Here is a 23,811-nt window from a genome sequence, read left to right as displayed (position 1 = left end):
GAAAGTCCTCTGCGATTAGCTGGCAACCAGTCTAGGGTGTCCACCGCCTACTGCCCAGAGCCAGCTGAGATAGGCGCCAGCACCCCCCGCGACCCTTGTGAGGAATAAGCGGTCAAGAAAATGGATGGATGGATGGATGAAAATCAGAAAGTGGCCACTTTGCTGTCAAGTGAAAATGACATCACGGTTGCTCCCGTCTCAGGTGACAACCAATCGCAGCTCAGTTTCAGAAAACAGGTGAGCTATGATTGTTCGTTGCCTGGGCCCTGAGCAACTGTGATGTCATCTTCAGTAAGTGGCAAAATGGCCGCCCGCTGAGATGGATAAAAACGGCTGGATTTTGCTGCATAACTCATATTCCACAACTGTAATATTAATCAGAATGTCCCGTTTAGACTAGTGAGGTCACTCACATATAACATATTATTGTCCAGAAATGTTTAAGGTTGACTTGCCCTTTAATGTTTGCGTTCAGATTATGAAAACAGGAAGCGAAACAAAAGTTTTGCATTTATAGCCTATTTTTGTTCAGTGTGCTTACGTGCCAAACGACTTCAAAAATCACAATATGTGTGCTTCATACATTAATATGTAGCCTATCGCACTCGTGCGGCTGACAAATAGCTCTCTTTATTGTTTTGACCACATGTAAAGCAAGAAAAGACCATAAAAGCTCACCATTATCACATACACTAAATGTGAAGGATTTAATCCAGATCGGTGTGGACATCTGCATCTCTATTATTATTCTAAGGGCTTTGATTGAGGCACACTCACATAAAATACACACGGGGCGTGTATACATGCGTGTGCGGCGAGAGCGGCGATGTCAAAACAGGGATTAGAATGGCTTATTTTGCCCAGAGCGGCACATGTGTCACATTCATGTTGCCAAGTAGCTGATGTCAGTTTAACCGTTTTGCATTCGAGGGGATCAACCAGTGCCGGTGCATTTGAAACAAAATATCAAACAAAACAAAAGTAATGGTCTTAAAATAAATCATATTTTTGGCCAGTGGCTGGATGAGGAGCAGCAAACCGGCCAGAAAAGTCAACATGCGCGAGTTAAACTACCACCCTGCCACCACAGCAGACACATCACACACGGGCTGCGGACCAGGCCACTTGCAAGACACACACAAGTGGCTGTTAGTGGTTTGGCAGGGGATGTTTTCGTCTCACCCAGCGCGGTCCCGCATGAGTCAGATGCAGCATGCAGACAAAGTCGGAAGGCCTCAGTGTTGCTTTTTCCCCGCACGAAGGCAAACTTATAGTAAAAATAGATAACTAATTTAAATATATATATATATATATATATATATATATATATATATATATATATATATATATATATATATATATATATATATATATAAAATTAAAATAGAAAATAAACATTACAATTTTTTTTAATTATTATTATTCAGGCCAGTTAGTCTAAAACAGTGGTTCTTCCTAAATTTGTTTATTTATTTATTTATTTATTTATTTGTTTGTTTTTGCATAGTACAGTTATCAAAAGGGAAGTCAAGTGAACAATTTTCTTTACAATAAAATACTCGATGTACCCTGTAACAAACTGCAGTATGGCACCACGCCACATGGTGGCGCCTTCTTATTTTTGTTATGCTTGTGCAGCTCTTTTTCTTTTCTTCTTTTTTTTTTAATTGAAACTCTGCTTTTAACATTCACAGCATTGCAATAAACATCAGATCAAAGTCGGATCAGATAAAAAAAAAACAATCAACAATTCCACATTAAAAACGAAAAAAATTAAACAATGAGAATAAAGAAAATTACGAAAGCATATTGCATTCACTTGAAAAAAAAAACTGTTTTTCTGAATAATTTTTCCCCTGTTTTACGAATTATTTTTTTATGACAGAAAAAAATATTCCGTAAAACAGAAAAAAATGTTTAAAAAAAAGAGGAAAAAAATACTCAAAAAAAAAAACTCCCCCCCAAAAATTAGTCAGAAAAACAGGAGTTTATTGTTTGTTTGTTTGTTTTCCAAGTGAATGCAATACGCTTGCGTAGAAAATAACGTAAGGCAACAATAAAATGTCAATTAAGGTAAAAAAAGACAATTCACCAAGGATTTTCAATGTATACGTACTTTTCTTGCTTCTTGTCAACTTCAAGGAATTAATATATAAATCAAAATCCGCAAGAAATATTAAAAAATTCAGAAGGGATTTGGAAATTCTTATTTTATGCAAATAAAATTTGACAAGTAAGATTGATCCCAAAGGCTAGAGATTTGTTATCATGAATGAAATTTGTAATTAAAGCTTTTGGATCAACTGTAATGATATGTCCAGTTTTCTCACATACATACTTTTTTAAATCCCTCTTTGCAGGACTTTTTCGTTTGGCCATCAAGTGTATTTGATGCCATGGACTTGTACGCGTAATCGTGGCGTGTGGCAGTGCCAAGAAGACTACTTTTTCCTGCGTAAAGTAAACTGTGGACTTCCAGTCCCTTTGTTTGCTCTCCAATTTTTATTTTCATTTTTTTGCTATCCAGCAGCGCCATTAACGGCTGAACAGCCATCGTGCGTTACAACACTCCACTAGCCTACACGCGAGATGGTTAATATTGCGTTTGTGGAATACGAATTATGCAGTAAATTTCACTTGTTTTATCCACCTCAAGGGGCGGCCATTTTGCCATTTGCTGCTGACTGAAAATGACATCACAGTGCCTTAAGGGCTCAGGTACAGGTAACGCTCATGACGGATCAGCTTCTGGGTTTAGTCATGGGACTTGACAGTTCACCTGTTTTCTGGGTTTAGTCATGGGACGCTTACAAGCTGAGACCATCGGCACTGTGATGTTGTTTCCAGTTGCCAGCATGTGTGTCTAAGGCACACTGGCCGCCCCCTGAGATGGATAAAAAAAATTAAAAAAAATTAAAAAAACGGGTGTATTTTGGCCCAGCTCCAGAGTCAGCGTCATCGCAGAGTGGCACATACTCTGCTCAATAAATGTTTGCTAATATTACAATTCTCTCAACAGGTTATTCAATCTTTCTTCTCCTGTCGCTACTCAAACAAAAGCACTCGCTATTTCCATTCACACTAGTTGGATGCGTTGGCTAGCTTAGAAAACAGGAGCATATCTTCAATCCTCCGGTATGCTACAGCAGTTAAACATGTAATTTCTGTTGAATCTTAATTTTGAGGGTTTTAAGCGCAACAGTTTGACTACCTGCAAAGCAGATTGAAAATATGGCTGCCTCTGAAGCCCACGACACATATAAATGTTGTGGAATGTATCGTCTCACATCAAATTGAAATCAAATTAGCCTATTTCCAGCGCTCATGTTATTTGTGAGAGGAATTGTCTTTTATACTCATCTTCTTTAGGACATTTTATCACATGCGCTACATGATCTGCTAATCCTTCAATAATTTCTTTAGCAGTCTTGGGTGTGTCACGATGGTCTGTCTGCTGGTTCGGAGGCTTTTCTGGGAAGTAGAGTGAATTAGTCACAATTAAGTTAACCATGAAACCAGAAAATTAAATTACAGACCGTAGAAATGTGAGCACTCAACTCAGCAATGGCATCAGTCAGCATAAGATGCGATAAGCTGATCAATTTGTGGCTTATAGATTGATGAATACTGCACTGATAAAAGATTTTGTTGTTAGTTCCTTGTAATCATTATTACCCTGTGATTGGCTGGCAACCAGCTCAGGTTTTTCACGGATATCATATTAGTGTACAGTGTAGTGCCTAGCAATGGCCCATATTTCCTTTCTGGGACATGTATTATTTTGGCGGCTGTGTGCCGTTTCTTTGTTGACACTGCCATCTAGTGGATTTCGCTCTTATGGCGCATGGACTGTCTTGCCAACGTCATCATCCTGCGCCATAGAAACACATTTACCCGAGTTTTAATTTTCAGGCGGTCCTCTCTTAAAAATTATTGAAACACTCGTCAATTTTAGGAAATTGTTATTATTATTTGCCGCATAAATATCGTTTATTGTACAAATGAGCCCTGTTATGCGACGTGAGCATCGTCAAAATTCGGTCTGAGGACCCGATGTACCCTGGAAAAACCAATTCAGGGCATACTTACAGCCACACTGATAGCAACGTGGGAAGGAAACCTAGCATAACGTGTGTTTGTTTTGTTTTATTTTTGACATTCCGCCAACGATGATCTATTTTCTCTCATCATCATATGCGACATTTTATCGTTTGAGAATATAATACTGTCTTCAGTAGCGTACTACACAGAGGTTAGACCTCCGGTTAGTCCCCGGTTGATTGTTTTGCTCGAAGTGTGCTAACACAGCATGGAAAACACGGAGCAAAACTCGTTAGAACTTCACGGAGACGAAGAAATCATTGAAGTCATCGACCTGAATGAGACTGAAGATGGTCCAGGTACGTAAAAAAGAAACCGGACACAATCTTCAACCAACTATTATATTATTCTAATTATTATAGTTGTTGTTTTTATTGTTGTTTGTTTTATAGTTGTTGTTATTGTTTGAGTTAATTTCCATATACAGTAACACCATAAGAGTATAATAATAATCATCATTTTGGCTATACAATAGTCTTCTTACTAGTTTATCAATCCAGTATTAACTGTGATTGACGGTTGACACCTCAACTGTGACTTGATAAATTAGCATCTTTCTATCTGCTATCGGCTGATGACCAGTCCAGTGTGTGCCGCGACTCTCACTCAAAGTGAGCTGGAATAGGCTCCAGCTCAACCCTAATGAGATTCAGTGCGAAAGAAAATGGATGCAAGCGGAATCACTGGCTTCTGCTCACAGATAACTTGGCAGACGACTTGGAGGACATCGACTTTGATGAGGATGCCGGTGCAGACAACGACGAAGGATGGGAGACAGAGGACGAGATGGAGTTGGAGCGAGATGATAGCGAGTTGACCTTCTCCAAACACACCGGTATTGGCGGAATAAACCACGGAGGTTTTCTGCGATCAACAAAGGAATCAGAATTTGAGTCTTCATTTCCCTGTGTGTATGTGTTTTTTTTAACGTCCTCAGGCTCTGTGTTTTGCGTGAGCTTGGATCCAGCCACCAACAACTTGGCAGTGACGGGTGGAGAAGATGATAAGGCGTATGTGTGGAGGGTGAGCGATGGTGAAGTTGTCCTGGAGTGTACAGGTGAGGTGATTCTCCACAAATAGAATTGCAGACACAAATTCACACTCTTGAGTACAGTGAACCCCCGGGATATTTTCCCGCAGACCCAAACAAAATACGATACCGATTATTAATAGTCAAGGAGGCTGATAACCTATATTTCAAGCCGATATTCATTTGCTGTAAAATAGGAAATATTTGTGTCAAAACTTTTTTTTAAATGTGCTTTGTTGAAATGCCATTAAGTATGTTTGTTAAAACTAATTTTCAAATTTTAACACTGAAGATTTTTCTTTCATTTTTAAACATATAAGACAGCTTTGTTGAAAAATAATTAAAAAAAAATTGCAGGCAGCTTCCAGCATGTTAAGCTACCGATAAATTAAAAACTAAGCAAGTAAATAGCTCCCTAAGGCTTTCTACTTGCATTTGCATTTTTAGGGTTGGAACACCCATGTAACTGGGGGCGTGGAAAGGGTGTGGAAAACCAAATAAATAGAGAGGGTGAGGAGAGGAATCTTCAGAGAGTGCAGGAGTGAATTGTATCAGTCAGTTCCTCTCCTCTCTCCTCACGAGCCCTGAACTGAGTGGCTTCTCTCCTTTTAGTGTCGTGTTTAATAGATGTCAAACAGGTAAACCTGACAGTACATAAAGTTTTCCAAAATTTTAACATAATTTCTTAATTTAAAAAAAATAACAGTTTTTACAAATAAAAAGTATAGGGAGTTCCAGTGTCAGCACATCTTTTATAAAGTAAATTGGAAATGTAAATAAATAGGTATCTCTGACTGAGTGACAAATGCATGCGAATGTAACTTATTTTGGGTTTTCATCAGGGTTCATAAAAGGTTTCAAAAGATCTTCAGAAAAATTGTCTGAACATGTTAAAATTATTTTTTTGGCAACTAATATTGGTCTGGGAACGTCTTACAAATCCTGATGAAAATCCAACATTTGCTACATTCACAAGCATTCACGGTTCAGTGGGATACTATATATAGATACTGGACAGTATAGAATATTGTGATAAAGTCCTTTCTTTTCTGTAATGCAATTAAAAAAAACAAAAATGTCATACATTATGGATTAATTACAAATCAACTGAAATATTGCAAGCCTTTTATTATTTTAATATTGCTGATTATGGCTTACAGCTTAAACAAAACTCAAATATCCTATCTCAAAATATTAGAATATCATGAAAAAGTATACTAGTAGGCTATTCAACTAATCACTTGAATTGTCTAATTAACTCGAAACACCTGCAAGTGTTTCCAAGTGAATCCAGAATGTATGAGATTTTTTTTTTTTTTTTAACAGAAAATAAAGGACTTTATCACAATATTCTAATTTTCTGAGACAGTCCTGTATATCGGCCTTCAGATTCGTAAAAAGGCCGATGCCGCATTTGTCAATATGCCAAATATCGGTAAAGATAATCCGCCCGGCCAATAATACGGTCTATCCCTAATTTTTCTGCCTAAATATAAACATTTTCTTTTGTCATTTAGCAGAGTGACGACTCTTGAAAAACTTTGAAGTGCAGCCACTGCTGTATACTGTAAAAAAAAACAAAAAAACAAGTGCTATCAGATCTGATTTCCACAACAGACATGAATATGCTCCTCATTGAGCCACTATGGGTGAGCCGGGACACTGTGGGCAAATACTGCACACCTAGACGCAATCATGGAAAACTGAATCCTTGGCAACTCCTCCCGTTCGTTCTCCCGCGCAGGTCACAAAGATTCTGTCACGTGTGCCGTGTTCAGCCACGACTCCTCGCTCGTGGCTTCGGGTGACATGAGCGGCCTCATTAAAGTCTGGAAAGTGGAGAGCAAAGAAGAGATCTGGTCGTTCGAAGTCGGAGATTTGGAGGTAAAGCACGTTGTGCTTTGATTCTTTGATGTATGTTGTGATCATCTTTCAAAAAAAAAAGAAAAAGTGCAACGAAAGCTCAAGTCTTCTTCCGTGTTTGTTTTTTGGTCATGTGTCCATTCAGTGGTTGGAGTGGCATCCGTGTGCTCCAGTTCTCCTGGCAGGAACAGATGATGGCAACATGTGGATGTGGAAGGTCCCCAGTGGAGACTGTAAAACCTTCCAGAGTTCTGCATGCCAGTCCACCTGTGGCAAAGTTCTTCTTGATGGTAAAAAGAATTATCCATCTTGTGGTTTCTGTACATTTTATGCTTGCACATCATTTTTGTGTATAGTGGTACCTCTACTTACGAACGTCTCTTCATACGAAATGTTCGAGTTACGAAACACCTCAAAGGGAAAATATTGCCTCTTGTTACGAAAGAAATTTCTAGATACAAAAGGTAAAAATACATTACCGAACGCAACATACTTTCAGCTATGGCTATTACCTACCATAAGTATCTATGAGCGTAGATACTAGATCGTGTTTGTGCATCTTTCTGGTATCCCATTGGCTAAGAGGAACCTCTACCATAGGTATCTATGAGCCTAGATAATAGATCGGTGTCTATACAGCGTCCTCCTCATTCATCCCGCGGCCCATGACGTGTTCCGTTTCGGAAATGTATCAACTAATGGCCGACGAATTTGTGCAAAAATTCAAACAATTGGTGATTGATGAAGGCACAGTAAGTTTTTAATTGCGACGAGACGGGTCTTTTTTTTTGGAAAAAGATGCCTCGCCATACCGGAAGTTTCCATGAAGTTTCGGAATTTGTTTAAAAGAATCGCCCAGAAAAAGTGTTCACCAGTCGGGCGTTTGCTCACTGAGATGATGTTTGCATTGGACATTTTCGAAGGATTGTTTAAAAAAAAAAAACAAACACTTCTGAGAGAGAACATGAACCAAAGAGGGCAAAAAAATGAAGAGGACAGCAGTTAAAAAGGTAAATGACCATCATTTTTATTCTTTACTCTATTCTTTGTTTTTTTACATTCCGCACAACTCTCATTTATTGTGCAATAATCTAATTGTAACATGTATGTGTTACATGTTTTGATGCATTTTTATGCATTATGAAACATTTATGTCTGAATTTTGGGAGACTTGGAACGGATTAGGGCATTTAAATGGAAAATGCGTCTCTACTTATAACATTTTCTCCTTAAGAACTTTCTTCCAGAACCAATTAATTTCGTAAGTCGAGGTACCACTGTATTGGTAATCAAATGTGTTTACAATGTGTTTTTTGAATCCCTTGTCGTCAGGTAAACGCGCCGCGGTGGGTTATGAGGACGGAAGCGTGCGCTTGTGGGATTTAAAGCAGGGCAACAGCATCCATGTCATTAAAGGTGAGTCTGTCTGTGACGTTTCATTTGAGAACGTTGATAGAAGAATGGAAGAGATGAGACGGTGTGACGTCAAGGGTTAAACACACTCCAGGAGTATACTGACCTACTTTCAAATGGTTTCAAGAAAATTTTCATCTGTAAAAACTTTGCCATCATAAAAGATCTTTTTTTATCATATGTATGGGCAAGTATACATTGTCATTAAGAATAATTTTAAAAATGTTATACCATTGCGAAAAGAAGATGATCAGAGTAGCTGTGTGCACCCTCGAGTGCATTAGTGTCCAAACTACGGCCCAGGGGCCGTTTGCGGCCCGCCATTCATTTTTTTAGTGGCCCGCGACATATGCTAAAAATGGCATTTGACTCAGTTCAAATAAAATAAAAAGAAAAATGTTTGGAGATGGTCAAAGTACGAAGGGAGGGTGTCGAAAAACACAGGTGCTATTAAACGTTATTTTAGTTAACTAAAACTAATGAAATAAAACAAAAATTCAAAAAACAATTTTGTGAACAAAAAAATAAAAACGAAAATGCTTTTTAAAAAACGAACACTAACTGAAATTACATTGTATGTTTACAAAACTAACTAAAACTATAATTATCGCAGAAATGTCCTTCGTTTTAGTCTTTGGTGTGATTTTTAGTAGATTTATTTTGATATAAACCGGAATAATGACGTTTGAAAATATGTCACACAGAAGTGACATCATCTAGCAGCAGCCAATAAAAAAGCACCTTCAGATGATGTCGCTCCCCTGTTTTTTAAATATTGCTCACAAGTCATACACATTTAAAAAAATAAATAAATAAAAATTAAAAAAGTAATACTGAAAATAACTAAACAAAAACTAAGCATTTACAGTATTAAAGAACTAAAACTAATAATAACAGAACCAACCTGAAAACTAATAAAAACTAACTAAAATGAAAAATTCCAAAACTATAATAACCCTACTGCCATATTACAAATAAATTGGTTTATATACTGTACCATTTTTCTAAATATGCAAAAGCACAAATAAATTATTTGTACAATTTTTAGGACTAAACACAATTTCTCTTCATGACATTATGTGGCCCTTGGGTCCTTCTGATTGTCTGTATGTGGCCCTCAAAGGAAAAAGTTTGGATACACCTGATCTAGTGGTACGAATGAAAGAATAACTGGCCAAGTACAGTTCAGTTATATTCAACTTTTAATTCAGTTTGCATTAAAAAAAATTTGCAGCACACTGTTTGTTTAATAGTTATGCACAGTTGGCTGTATTTTAATAGATTCATTATTTAATTAAGTAGGGTTTTTTTTACAGTTACAGTTTTGTTATATTAAAGAAGAAAAGAATTGTCTCCATGTTAAAAAATAAAATAAAAAATAACTAACCATAAACACACAGGTCAGGATGGACACCAGGGGGCGCTGACATGCCTTGCATGCAACAAGGACAGCTCTTTGGTCCTAACTGGCTCAGTGGACGGTCGTGCCAAGCTCATCAACACGGCTACCGGCAAGGTGGGTGCCATGGCAACACAATTTGGAAAGATGGATGCAATTACACACCTTTTAAGTGGTGGGAACTTCAGTAGATTTTCAGGTTTCAGGTTGATTAAAAGTATCTGTACTTCTCCATATTTGTGAGCGCGTCTACCACTTGTGGTATCAGGTGGTGGGCGTGTTCTCTTTGGAGGGAGGCAAAGCCAAAGGTTCGAGAGACGGGGAAGAATCCAACTCTGTGGAATCTGTCGGATTCTGCAACGTGTAAGTTGCCTCAAGTTGTTCAGTAGGATTTGCATCCATTCAAAAGAAAAACAGCGAGACTGCCGTGATCAGAAACTGTGAGGGACATGATTAACATGAAGTGCGTGTGGGAGTGTGTCACGTGACCCTCTCCTCATAATGTGAACCATCTTGTGTCTTGTGCAGCCTTCCTCTCGTCGCGGTGGCTTATCTGGACGGCACCTTAGCCATTTACGATCTTTCCACACAAGTGCTGCGACACAGCTGCCGGCACGAGGTTTGCATTTGCCGCTCACAATGTTAGAAACGTGAAACTCGACTCTCGCTTTGCTTCCAGGCCGGCGTCGTTCACCTGCAGTGGGAGGAGTCTTCTTCGCTGGTGTCCACCTGCAGTTTAGACGGAGCGCTGCGCCAGTGGGACGCTCGCTCGGGCAACATGGTGTCCGAGTACCGCGGTCACGCCGCCGAGATCTTGGACTTCACGGTGAACAGGTGGGTGGGACGTGACGTTAATTCATCTTGACGGAAGATTCGGCTTCAGCTTGACCGTCCTCATCTCCTGCAGGGAAGGCACAGTGGCAGTCACGGCCTCAGGAGACAACCAAGCCAAAGTTTTCTGCCTCCAGAGGCCCGATCGATAAAAAAAACAAAAAAAAAAAAAACAAGGAGGAGAGACGGAGAGGGAATAACAAGAGAGAGGAACTGAAATTGTCTGGAATCAGGACAGCACCTCAACAGAAAAAGATTTCAGCTCCTCGCTGGTGCTTGTTGCATTATCATAAATCATCCGATTCACCAAACTTAAATCGTTGCTCATCATGTTGGAATGGTCACATTTAAAGTGGGATACATTATGCCATCTTCCTCCAGATTATTTTAATATTCCGACCTGTGTCAACCTAATTGTAAATACAACATGAAAAATATACTAAAACACATTTCACTTCAGCTGTTTTTGTGTTGTTATTCTCTTGAAACAGTCATTAGACAACGTGCAGGTGCGCATTACATTTTTAAGAGAGGCTCTCAAACTTTTTCGGGCCAGGCCTCAAAATTTTCAAACGGACCCCACCCCCATAAACCTAAATGGAAAAAGTCATAGGAATTAAAGGTAGAAAGTCCTAACTTTGTGACTTTTTTTTTTTTTTTTTTTTGAAGGAAAGTTGTTTTAATCTTTACAAGAATATGTACAGGTGTTTTGTTTGTTGGAATGAAAAGTGGCAATAATTAAGTTGTATTATTCCCAAGATTAAGTTACAATGCTATAATATTAAAGGGATGCTTTACTTATTTATCCATTTTTGGCAGTCAAACATGAATATTTTGCCTATAATAAATTTGATATTTTCATTATTTTTCACATACAATTAGTACCTTTAAAAACACATTTTGCAACTTGCTGTCGACTGAAAATGACATCACAAGGGCTCAGGTAACCAATCACAGCTCAGCGACAGCAAGTTGCAAAATGTGTTTTTAAAGGTACTAATTGTATGTGAAAAATAATGAAAGTATCAAATTAATTATAGACAAAATATTAACTTTTTATTGCTATAATGGGCTAAATAAGTGATGTTTCCCTTTAAAGTCTAAGTTTAATAAAGGAAGAAACTAACATTTTAGTGACTTTCAAAAATGTCATTTATTTTTGTTATATTCCACCTTTTATTCTGGAATAGACAGCTTTATCAGCTATATTTGTAAAAAAGTAAGCTTTTTATTCTAAAACAATAAAGCATATTTATTAATACATGGAATCTGATGATACATCTGCTAAGTTAGAGAGAAGAAATTGGTTTATTATTATTATTATATTTATTTTTTATTGGTATGCCAGTCCCTATATGTGACTGTAAAAATGTGAGGAAAAATCCTCGTAGAACAGCTCCCATTAAACATGAATTTCAATATGATTGATTAATTATGAACTCGGCCACATCCCAAGTTATATCAGGGTGTGCATACTTGTGCACTGTCCGTGAATTGTACTTCCCCAAATTATTATATTATAATGATGGAAAACATTTTGAAATGATTTATCTTGATACCATATGACAAAAATCCTGGCATTTGAACAGGGTGTGTAGACTTTTGAAATCCATATCTTCATGTATGCGCTTTTTTGAAATAAGATGTACTTTTAGAGGTCCCCGGACGGGCCCCACTTTGAGAAGCACTGGCCGACAATAAAACTTGAGTGATTTCTTGTGGTATCTTGTTTGTAATGTTGACATTTTATTCGAGCAGAACAAAAAGGGCAAGTGAGTCATTGGTGAGACATGAAGACTCCCGAAGAAGTGGATTTTCCTTAAAGTACACTCTAATGTCATTAACCAAGGTCGCAAATGGTCCTTTGAGGGAGAAGTCTCGGGCTCAACCAATTTAAAACTGACAATCAATTTGAGTATAAGGGCCCTTGAGTTCAAGACTTTAGATTCTTATCAACTCCAGTTGATCAGTCTGAGTAGCACAAATCTCCGCTGGCTGTCTGTGTCCTAACTTAATCATAAGTTACCATAAAGATTATCTTAGCTTAATTTTTTTTTTTTCAACGAGTCGGCCTGCCTGGCACCAAAAACTGTGCTTGAGTCCCACTAACCAAAATTATAAAAATAAAAACACAATGATTTCTAGTTTTCTAGTTTAATTTTCACAAGGCATGTTTTTGCCCTTCTATGTTTAATTATTTTTACAATATTGTGACCTTTTTTGTACCGCCAACCTCCCCACAAAATTTGATAATGATCGTATTGTGAGTTTTATATTGTGATAATATTGTATCATGATGTTTGATATCGTTACATCCCTACTCTCAATTGCACCCGCTCCCTCCCAACTCTCCGCTGTACCTATAAATAGCATCACTTACCTGTAAAACTGTACAGTATATACATTTAAACAGAGAGGCTAATACACTGCCACCTACTGTCGTGGATGTGCAATTACTCTTTATTCTAATGCGGGAAAATATAAACGTGTTCCCTGAGGTGACACGCGCCACACCTCCCGGCACCCCATTTTAGACGGGCTGCCCTAAACCTTAATTTTCCAGTTATTCACATTTTTCCATAACAACATTCCAAAAATCAATTCAGACATATTTACCTCCTCCTTCCACATTTCTTATTTTATTCAGCACCCCTGGGGAAGTATTAGCCCCCCACCCCCCAATGTCTGATTCATTCATTCTCTGACCCGTTTTTATCCTCACTAGGGCCACAGACGTGCTATTATTATTTACGTAGTTAGTGCTTCAGCATTACCATGCAGTGCCAACAGAAATTGTATTCTGCACTCTAAAACCAGTTGGATAAAAAAATAAAAATAAATAAATAACCCAAATTAGGTCAACAATGGACCAACCCAACTTTTTGAGTTATTTGACTCAAACAATTGGGTCAAATTAAACGAATAACGTCAAAAGCAAGCCATTTTGGGATGTTGTTTTGTGGGTTATTGATTTGACCCAATTTTTTGGGTTCATTGAAAACCCAATTGAATTCGGTCAAAAAAAGAACTGACCGACTGACCCAACCTTTCGAAAAGTTTAATAACCCAATTGAACATGGTCAAAAATGAATGGACCCAACATTTTGGGCTCATTGAATAACCCAGTTGAATTGGGTCAAAAAAAGAACTGAAAGAATTATTTAACACAAAAAGTTAAAAGGTTAAGTTGGGTCGAATTAAATTAATAACCCACAAAGCAACCCAATTTTGGGGGTTGTTTTGTGGGTGTATTCATTTGACCCAACTTTTTGATTAGTTGAATAACCCAATTGAACCAGGTCAAAAATGAATGGACCCAACTTTTTGTGTTCATTGAATAGCCCAATTGAATTGGGTCAAAAAAGGGGTGACCAACTCTAAGTTATTTAACCAAAAAAGTTTACTAAAAAGATATATTTAACTCCAAAAGTTGAGTACAATTAAATTAATAACCCACAAAGCAACACAATTTTGGGGGTTGTTTTGTGGGTGTATTCATTTGACCCAACTTTTTGGGTTAATTGAATAACCCAAATGAATTGTCAAAATAATAACTGTCCGACTCTGAGTTAAATAACAAAAAGATATATTTAACCCCAAAAGTTGGGTAAATTAACTTAATAACCCACGAAGCAACCCAATTTTGGGGGTTGTTTTGTGAATGTATTGATTTGACCCAACTTTTCGAAAAGTTGAATAACCCAATTGAACACAGTCAAAAATGAATGGACCCAACATTTTGGGCTCATTGAATAACCCAGTTGAATTGGGTCAAAAAAAGAACTGAAGGAATTATTTAACACAAAAAGTTAAAAGGTTAAGTTGGGTCGAATTAAATTAATAACCCACAAAGCAACCCAATTTTGGGGGTTGTTTTGTGGGTGTATTCATTTGACCCAACTTTTTGATTAGTTGAATAACCCAATTGAACCAGGTCAAAAATGAATGGACCCAACTTTTTGTGTTCATTGAATAGCCCAATTGAATTGGGTCAAAAAAGGGGTGACCAACTCTAAGTTATTTAACCAAAAAAGTTTACTAAAAAGATATATTTAACTCCAAAAGTTGAGTACAATTAAATTAATAACCCACAAAGCAACACAATTTTGGGGGTTGTTTTGTGGGTGTATTCATTTGACCCAACTTTTTGGGTTAATTGAATAACCCAAATGAATTGTCAAAATAATAACTGTCCGACTCTGAGTTAAATAACAAAAAGATATATTTAACCCCAAAAGTTGGGTAAATTAACTTAATAACCAACGAAGCAACCCAATTTTGGGGGTTGTTTTGTGAATGTATTGATTTGACCCAACTTTTCGAAAAGTTGAATAACCCAATTGAACACAGTCAAAAATGAATGGACCCAACATTTTGGGCTCATTGAATAACCCAGTTGAATTGGGTCAAAAAAAGAACTGAAGGAATTATTTAACACAAAAAGTTAAAAGGTTAAGTTGGGTCGAATTAAATTAATAACCCACAAAGCAACCCAATTTTGGGGGTTGTTTTGTGGGTGTATTCATTTGACCCAACTTTTTGATTAGTTGAATAACCCAATTGAACCAGGTCAAAAATGAATGGACCCAACTTTTTGTGTTCATTGAATAGCCCAATTGAATTGGGTCAAAAAAGGGGTGACCAACTCTAAGTTATTTAACCAAAAAAGTTTACTAAAAAGATATATTTAACTCCAAAAGTTGAGTACAATTAAATTAATAACCCACAAAGCAACACAATCTTGGGGGTTGTTTTGTGGGTGTATTCATTTGACCCAACTTTTTGGGTTAATTGAATAACCCAACTGAATTGTCAAAATAATAACTGTCCGACTCTGAGTTAAATAACAAAAAGATATATTTAACCCCAAAAGTTGGTTAAATTAACTTAATAACCCACGAAGCAACCCAATTTTGGTGGTTGTTTTGTGAATGTATTGATTTGACCCAACTTTTCGAAAAGTTGAATAACCCAATTGAACACAGTAAAAAATGAATGGACCCAACATTTTGGGTTCATTGAATAACCCAATTGAATTGGGTCAAAAAAGAACTGAACGAATTATTTAACACAAAAAGTTAAAAGGTTAAGTTGCGTCAAATTAAATTAACCCACAAAGCAACCCAATTGGGGGGTTGTTTTGTGGGTGTATTCATTTGACTAAATTTTTTGGTTAGTGGAGTAACTAATTGAACTGGGTCAAAAATGAAGTGACCGACTCTAAGTTATTTAACCAAAAAAATGTAATAAAAAGATTTATTTAACGCCAAAAGTTGGGTCAAATTAAATTAATAACCCACAAGGTAACCCAATTTTGGGGATTGTTTTGTAGGGGTATTCATTTGACCCACTTTTTGGTTAGTTGAATAACCCAATTGAACTGAGTCAAAAATGAACGGACCCAACTTTTTGAGTTATTAAAGACAGAAAGTTGGGCCAAATTAAATGAATAACCCACAAAGCAACCCGATTTCGGAGGTCGTTTTGTGGGTGTATTCATTTGATCAAACTCTTTGGTTAGTTGAACAACCCAATTGAATTGGGTCAAAAAAGGGGTGACCAACTCTAAGTTATTTAACCAAAAAAGTTTACTAAAAAGATATATTTAACTCCAAAAGTTGAGTACAATTAAATTAATAACCCACAAAGCAACACAATCTTGGGGGTTGTTTTGTGGGTGTATTCATTTGACCCAACTTTTTGGGTTAATTGAATAACCCAACTGAATTGTCAAAATAATAACTGTCCGACTCTGAGTTAAATAACAAAAAGATATATTTAACCCCAAAAGTTGGTTAAATTAACTTAATAACCCACGAAGCAACCCAATTTTGGTGGTTGTTTTGTGAATGTATTGATTTGACCCAACTTTTCGAAAAGTTGAATAACCCAATTGAACACAGTAAAAAATGAATGGACCCAACATTTTGGGTTCATTGAATAACCCAATTGAATTGGGTCAAAAAAGAACTGAACGAATTATTTAACACAAAAAGTTAAAAGGTTAAGTTGCGTCAAATTAAATTAACCCACAAAGCAACCCAATTGGGGGGTTGTTTTGTGGGTGTATTCATTTGACTAAATTTTTTGGTTAGTGGAGTAACTAATTGAACTGGGTCAAAAATGAAGTGACCGACTCTAAGTTATTTAACCAAAAAAATGTAATAAAAAGATTTATTTAACGCCAAAAGTTGGGTCAAATTAAATTAATAACCCACAAGGTAACCCAATTTTGGGGATTGTTTTGTAGGGGTATTCATTTGACCCACTTTTTGGTTAGTTGAATAACCCAATTGAACTGAGTCAAAAATGAACGGACCCAACTTTTTGAGTTATTAAAGACAGAAAGTTGGGCCAAATTAAATGAATAACCCACAAAGCAACCCGATTTCGGAGGTCGTTTTGTGGGTGTATTCATTTGATCAAACTCTTTGGTTAGTTGAACAACCCAATTGAAGTGGGTCAAAAGCGAATGGACCCAACTTTTTGAGTTATTTAAACCAGAAAGTTGGCCCAAATTTACTATAATAACATCCTAACTGAAAAAGTGTTCCACTTTTAAAACCCTTCAAAAACATTTGATTCTTGGTGGTGGGCCGGCCCGGTGAATGTTTGCTAAGTGTAAATATGAATGTGAATGTGAATGGGCCGACAGTATGCGTGTGCTATTTTGTCAAGTGGAGATGTTGCGATGTTCCGTCCAGCCTGCTCTTTCCTGCGTCGTGTCTTTCCAGATGCATCCCGGCTCGGCCTGTGTTTAATAAAAAGCCGTTATCTGACGGGCGCTGGGCCGGCGACCAGCTCTGCTCCAGACTGTCATGGAAAGAGTGTTTGGAAAACAAAAGCCAGCTTCCACCGACCTTCCATCAGACAAGACACCGTGTTTATTAGATACCAGGCGGGCATGACGGCGGTTGTGAATCGCAGACGTAAACCGTGTGCGTGCGCACGTGCATGTAATGGTGAGCGAGGGAGTGAATAAGTCCATATTGTAATGTGGACCAACGCGCCTTCCTCATTTGTCTCGCCAGTGATGGGAAGTAACAGAGTACGCAAGTACTTTGTTACTGTACTTAAGGAGATTTTCCATATGTGTCCCTTTTACTTTCCCTCCCTACATTTGAAAACACGTGAGGAAAGCTATATAGGAACTAGGGGTGTCCAAATTAGTGCGTTAATTTAAAGTTCCTTGAACGCCACTAATTTTTTTTAACACACGATTAATGGCCACCCCTTACTCTGATAGCAACACAGCAGACACGTCCACGTCAAAATTCAGCAGTAATAAATGTAATTGTAATGCATATTTTTGTGGAGGCTGGGCTCAAGTTGTATTTTACAATTTTAAAAATTTGCAGAATTTCACAAGCTACTTCATGAAAAATGCACTGGGCTTTCACCGTCTTATAAATGCAATTATGCCATCTAGTGGCAGAAAAATGGCTTCAACACAAATCAATATCACACTGGTTTTTTGTTTGTTTGTTTTTTACAGTACAGCAAGTACATCTGTGTAATTTTAACTCAATTTTATGAATTTTAAAATTTCTGTATCAATGACTAAAAGATGCAGCCATATTTATATTAGTTTAATATATTTCCCATACTTTTATGTTTAGAGTACCGGTAAATATCTCTCTCTCTCTCTCTCTTTATTTATATAAACTGTAGGTAAGTTGTATAGTTAAATTATATATATATATATATATATATATATATATATATATATATATATATATATATATATATATATATATATATATATATATATATATAATTTAACTATACAACTTACCTACAGTTTGCGTGTATCTTTGCCGCCCCCATATAGTTTTCTGTGTTCCAGTAACCTGCTCAACAAATCGAGTCAACCTGTAACTTAATTACACAATTTTAGGACGCGTAGCTCGGAGCCGTTGCAACAATTGTCTGCTTACCAATCTTAACTAGGAATCTTGTTACGAAAGGAACAAATGTACATCCTTGATATGGGGGGGGGCGTACATGCAAGGGGCTGAGCGAGAAAGTCAGTGGGTCAGAAGACTGCTGTCTCTCTTCCTCCTCCTCCTCCTCCAATGTGCACACCTCCTCTTTAAAACGTGCGGACAGACAGACGGACGTCTCGGCTGCTCTCCTGCGGCGTCTTGTGACGTTTCCAGAACTTGGGATCCAAAGGGATTAAAAAGGAAGCAGCGATGATCATCTGAGCGCAGATGTGGCAGGCAGAAGGGATGATAACGAGCTGAAGACGCATCTTCATTGAAAGGTAAACATAATTTCACTGACCTACTTTTGTTTCAAAAAGTTGACAAATAGACCACAGCTTGTGGGATTTACAGGTTCATCTTATCTGTAAGGTAAGAGAGCAGGGAATTTTGATTAAAAATAACTATGTGCGGATCTCAACGTATTCCGTTCTACTGTTGTCTTCATTTTGTCGTTTATTTTAGCGCACTATTCCTTGCAAATGTAAGTGGACATCAGTTTTTTCTTATGCAATCATATTTCAGCCTCTGTGCGTTTCCATGTCAATCTAACCTGATTCAGTGTCTCCAGAATCAGGAGCCAAAGTTAACGAATCAACGGCTCTCTTAAGTTTTGGGTTTTGCTTACTTACCCTAAAGTGGAAGTCAACCTGAAACATTTCCTGAGAATAATATGGTCTATGTGACCTCACTAGTCGAAACATGACACTCTGATTAATATGACATTTGTGGAATGCGAGGTCAGAAGCAAAATCCAGCCTTTTTTCTCCATCTCAGGCGGAGGCCATTTTGCTACTTGCTGTCGACTGAAGATGACATCACAATTGCTCAGGGCTCAGACAATGACCAATCATAGCTTAGCTGTTTTCTCACGCTGAGCTGTGATTGGATGTTTTACCTGAGACCTGAGCAACTATGATGTCATCTTCAGTCAACAACAAGTGGTAAAATGGCCGCCACAGAGATGGATAAAATTGGCTGGATTTTGCTGATTAGCTCGTATTCCACTAACTCAATATTAACCAGAATAACATATTTAGACTTGATCTTGCATCCTCAGTACTGGGAGGCGGACGTGCTGACCACTCTTCCACCGAGCCGGCTTCCCCAAAAAATATATTTATGTTAAAAATATTAAAAATAAGCAGCCCATTGATGTTAAGTGAAATCCAGAAAAGTCCCATTCTTCATAAATAAAAATAAAATGGTAAGTGAAAAGTTTGTCTATTTTTAAACTTTATTCTTAAATGTCACTGTTAAAAATGCATTTCCAATCAAGTGGCAAAACCATAATTTGTTATCTCTAAGCATGGTTATTATCTGCTGAATCTAACGTAATTAGAACTGTCAAAATTAATCGATTAATCGACAAATAATCGCTTATCAAGTTAATCGGTAACTATTTTAATAATCGAGTAATTGTTTGGTGCCATTTTTTTTGTAAAATTGTCCAAATCCTCTGATTTCAGCATATCAACAGTAATTGTTCATCATGAAAGAAGACTGATTATCTTCTGGGTTTCATCTAAATAAATCATTTTGTTAATAAACTAATCAGGGGAATGAATGCTTTTGTATTGCACTTTAATGCAAAATTTAAATGAATCCGAATTAGTACAAATCGGGTGAATAATCGATAGATTAATCGATTCTAAAATTCTTCGATAGTGACAGCACTACTTGTAATGCAACTCATTCACTTGCAGCCATTTTGACTGAAGGAAGCCCTTTCACTCCCGGCTGTTTTACTAGATTTTGACTGATTTTGCAAGGCCCACAGAATTTTGTCTTCTATTGCTATAAAAACATGGAACCTACCAAAAGTTAGATTGAGTCTCTTCTTTCATCAGGAAAAAAAAGTATATTCTACTTCCATTTTGCAGCAATTAGTAGGGATTTAACCATAAGGGAAATATCATGATATTGTGATATTAAAAACTGCCACAATATTGTCGTCATCATGTTCACAATATTTAAAGGGAACACATATGTTTAAAAAGTCAAGTTGATTTCCATTTGTGCAGTTCTAGCACCCTCTGGTGGCTAGTCTATTATCGCAATTTAATTTTCATTAGGGATGTTTTGGCCTTCTCTGTTTAAAATCTGTGCTAATTTGTGGAGCGTCAATATGTAGAGGAACTCAATGTGTGTGTGCATTAGCAAGTAAGCGCCTCAATATTGTTATTAGAAATTATAGGTGGTTTATATGCATTGCTATTATGTACAAAAGCACAATATTGTGGTTTTTTTTGGTATGAGCTCTTTTTTTTTTCTTACAATATTGTGACCTTTTTTTAAATATCGCCCCCAACACCCCCCCCCCCCCCCCCCCCCCCACACACACACACACACACACACAATATTGTGATAATATCGTATCGTGATGTTTGGATACTGTTACATCCCTAGCAATTAGCATTAGAATATAGCTAAGTTTCATCATTATTCACAAATCTGCTTAGAACTGTGGGGAAATCAAGCTTGTTTTAACATGGCCCTGGTTGATCTCTTATACTCTGCTCCCACCTGCTGGCCGTTTGTAATAACTGCTATTGCTTCATCCATTCTCTGTAGTTGAGAGGCTGCATCAAAGCCTTCTGTATGCTCTAGCATGAAAATACGTCTTTGGGATACTTAATACATTTATAATAGGACGTATTTATATGTTTTGGGAGCAAATGAGTGAATGACTTTTAAAAACAAGTAATCAACAAGGTAACTAAGTGACTTTTGAAAGCTAGTAATCAGTAAAGTAACTAAAACGACTTTTCGAAGGTCACGGCAGCACGACCCGTCGACGGGAGCGGCGTTGACCACCCCGGCGATGGACTGCGGCGACGCCATCTCGCTGCTCCACCAGGAGCACCTCATCTACGCCATCACCGTCCCGCTGTCGGCCTCCATCATCCTGGCCAACCTGCTCATCATCGCGGGCATCACGTGCAACCGCCGCCTGCACAACACGCCCAACTACTTCTTCCTGAGCCTGCTGGTGGCCGACCTGTGCACGGGCGTGGCGCTCCCGTTCATACCCCTGATGGGGCTCAACCGCCAGCTGAGCTTCGGCTCGTGCCTGCTGGCGCACGTTTTCCCAAACTTCCTCTTCCTGGCCTTTCTGCTCAACCTGGTGATGGTCCACTACGAGCGTTACGTTTGCATCGCCGAGCCGCTGCGCTACAGCAACTTGTGGATGCACCGGCGTTTCCCGCTGGCCCTGCTGCTGGCGTGGGCGCCGCCGCTGCTGTACGCGTCCCTGCCCGCTTTCGGCTGGAACAACTGGGGCAGCCCGGATTGGAGCAGCTGCTGCGCACGTGGCCAAACGTCGACCCTTTCTTCCAATTGCACTGTCAACATCACCGCTTGCTGCTCTTACAGACGCGTGTTCCCCAACGCCTTCATCTACCTGGAGGTCTACGGTTTGGTGCTGCCCGCCATCCTCAGCATCGCCGCTATGACGGGCCGGGTCCTGTGGATCACGCGGGGCCAGATGAAGAGCATCTGCCGGCTCCACCGCTCGGTGGAGCGCGGCCAGGCCTCGGACCGGGAGCAGCGGCTGAACATGCGCTACGCCCGCTGCGTGGTGGCCGTGTCGTTGACCTTCCTGGCCTGCTGGGTTCCCTACCTCATCTACATGCACGTGTGCATCGCCTTCTTGATCAGCGATGCCAAGTGGAACTCCAACACGCTCATCGTGCTCTCGTGCACCGGGATCGGCAGCATGGCCGTGGTGCCGCTGGTGCTGGGCCTGGCCAACAGGCAGTACACGGAGCCGGCGCACAAGCTGCGGCGGAAACTTCGGGACAGGTTGAGGCAGAAGATGCGGGCGGCAGGAGAGTCTGCAGTCAAGGAGAATGCCAATGAGAATATTGAATATTGAAAATAATCAAAGAGTTCAAAGGCAAAAGAAGACATTTTTTGTTTTTTATCAGTATCAGAAGGCGGCCATTTTTTCACTTGCTGTGGAGTGAAAATGACATCACAGTTGCTCAGGTCTTAGGTAAAGAGATACTTGAACTCATTGAGCCATTTTCGGAAGTAAAAAGTTATGGCCAGAATTAATTTGATAATGTCATCATTTTTCACGCACAATTATTAACTTGGGTGGCATGACTGGTTAGCACGTCCGGCTCCCAGTGCAAAGGATGTGAGATCGAGTCCGGGCTTCGGCCTGCCGGGGTGGAGTTTGCACGTTCTCCTCATGCTTGTGTGGGTTTTCTCCGGGTACTCCGGTTGCTTGGCAGGTTGATTGAACACTCTAAAATTGTCCCGAGGTGTGATTGTGATTGAGTGGTTGTTCGTCTGTGTGTGCCCTGCGACTGGCTGGCAACCAGTTCAGAGTGTACCCCGCCTACTGTCTGAAGCCAGCTGGGATAGGCTCCAGCACCCCCACGACCCTTGATGGATGGATGGATGGATGGATGGAATTAATCCAAACACATTTTTCCCACTTGCTGTCGACGGAAGATGACATCACCTGTTCTGAGGAAATCAGTACCGAGCAATCATAGCTCACCTGTTTTCTGGGTTTGGTCAGCAAACCCAGCTATGATTGGTCATTACTTGTTTCCTCAGCACAGGTGATGTCATCTTCAGTCGATAGCAAGTGACAAAATTAGTTTTTAAAAGTATTAATTGTTCGTGAAAAATAATAAAGTTATCACATTGATTATAGACAAAATATTATCTTCTTACTGTTAAAAATGGCTCAATTAATCAAATATCCTTTAACAACCAATCGCAGGTCAGCTTCAGAACACAGGTGAACTGTGATTGGTCGTTGCCTGAGCCCTGAGCAACTGTGATGTCATCTTCAGTTGACAGTAAGTGGTAAAATGGCCACCCACTGAGATGGACTAAAAAAATGGTTGGATTTTGCTTCATAACTCATATTCCACAAATGTAATATTAATCAGAATGTCATGTTTAAACTAGTGATGTCACATTTAAGATATTGTTGTCAAGAAACGTTTAAGGTGGATTTCCCTTTTCAGTAAAATGTTCTTTACTTTCTTTACTGATTACAAGAGAGACTAATTTGTAAAGTTTTTTTTTTTTTTTTTTGAAAAAGCCTTTCAGAGATCTTATTTCATCACAAAACTAAAAAACTCCAAGAAAATATTCTTCAGATTTTCTTCAAAAACAAAATTTTCATGTAACTACAGAATTACAGTGAAATGATGAGTATTATA

At 38.5% G+C, this 23,811-nt stretch overlaps 3 protein-coding genes across 3 annotated transcripts in view; all 3 read left to right on the top strand.

Moving 5' to 3' along the window:
* Positions 1–23,811, top strand: part of btla (B and T lymphocyte associated) — a 252,007-nt gene that overhangs the window by 218,089 nt on the left and 10,107 nt on the right. The gene's annotated exons all lie outside the window — the stretch shown is intronic.
* aamp (angio-associated, migratory cell protein) lies at positions 3,892–11,096 on the top strand. Its single transcript, XM_077515339.1, has 11 exons — positions 3,892–4,400; positions 4,802–4,936; positions 5,039–5,158; positions 6,876–7,015; positions 7,140–7,284; positions 8,327–8,410; positions 9,808–9,923; positions 10,075–10,169; positions 10,335–10,425; positions 10,486–10,640; positions 10,714–11,096. Exons 1-11 carry the CDS (start codon positions 4,310–4,312, stop codon positions 10,787–10,789), a joined length of 1,248 nt encoding a protein of 415 aa, XP_077371465.1. The 5' UTR covers positions 3,892–4,309; the 3' UTR covers positions 10,790–11,096.
* gpbar1 (G protein-coupled bile acid receptor 1) lies at positions 18,773–23,072 on the top strand. The gene is made up of 2 exons (XM_077515338.1): positions 18,773–18,903; positions 21,398–23,072. Exon 2 carries the CDS (start codon positions 21,447–21,449, stop codon positions 22,497–22,499), a length of 1,053 nt encoding a protein of 350 aa, XP_077371464.1. The 5' UTR covers positions 18,773–18,903; positions 21,398–21,446; the 3' UTR covers positions 22,500–23,072.

This window comes from Festucalex cinctus, chromosome 2, assembly GCF_051991245.1.
Source record: "Festucalex cinctus isolate MCC-2025b chromosome 2, RoL_Fcin_1.0, whole genome shotgun sequence".
NCBI classification, from domain to species: Eukaryota; Metazoa; Chordata; class Actinopteri; order Syngnathiformes; family Syngnathidae; genus Festucalex; species Festucalex cinctus.
The sequence above is the reverse complement of the archived record's forward strand: the minus strand, read 5'-3'. Positions and strand labels throughout refer to the sequence as shown.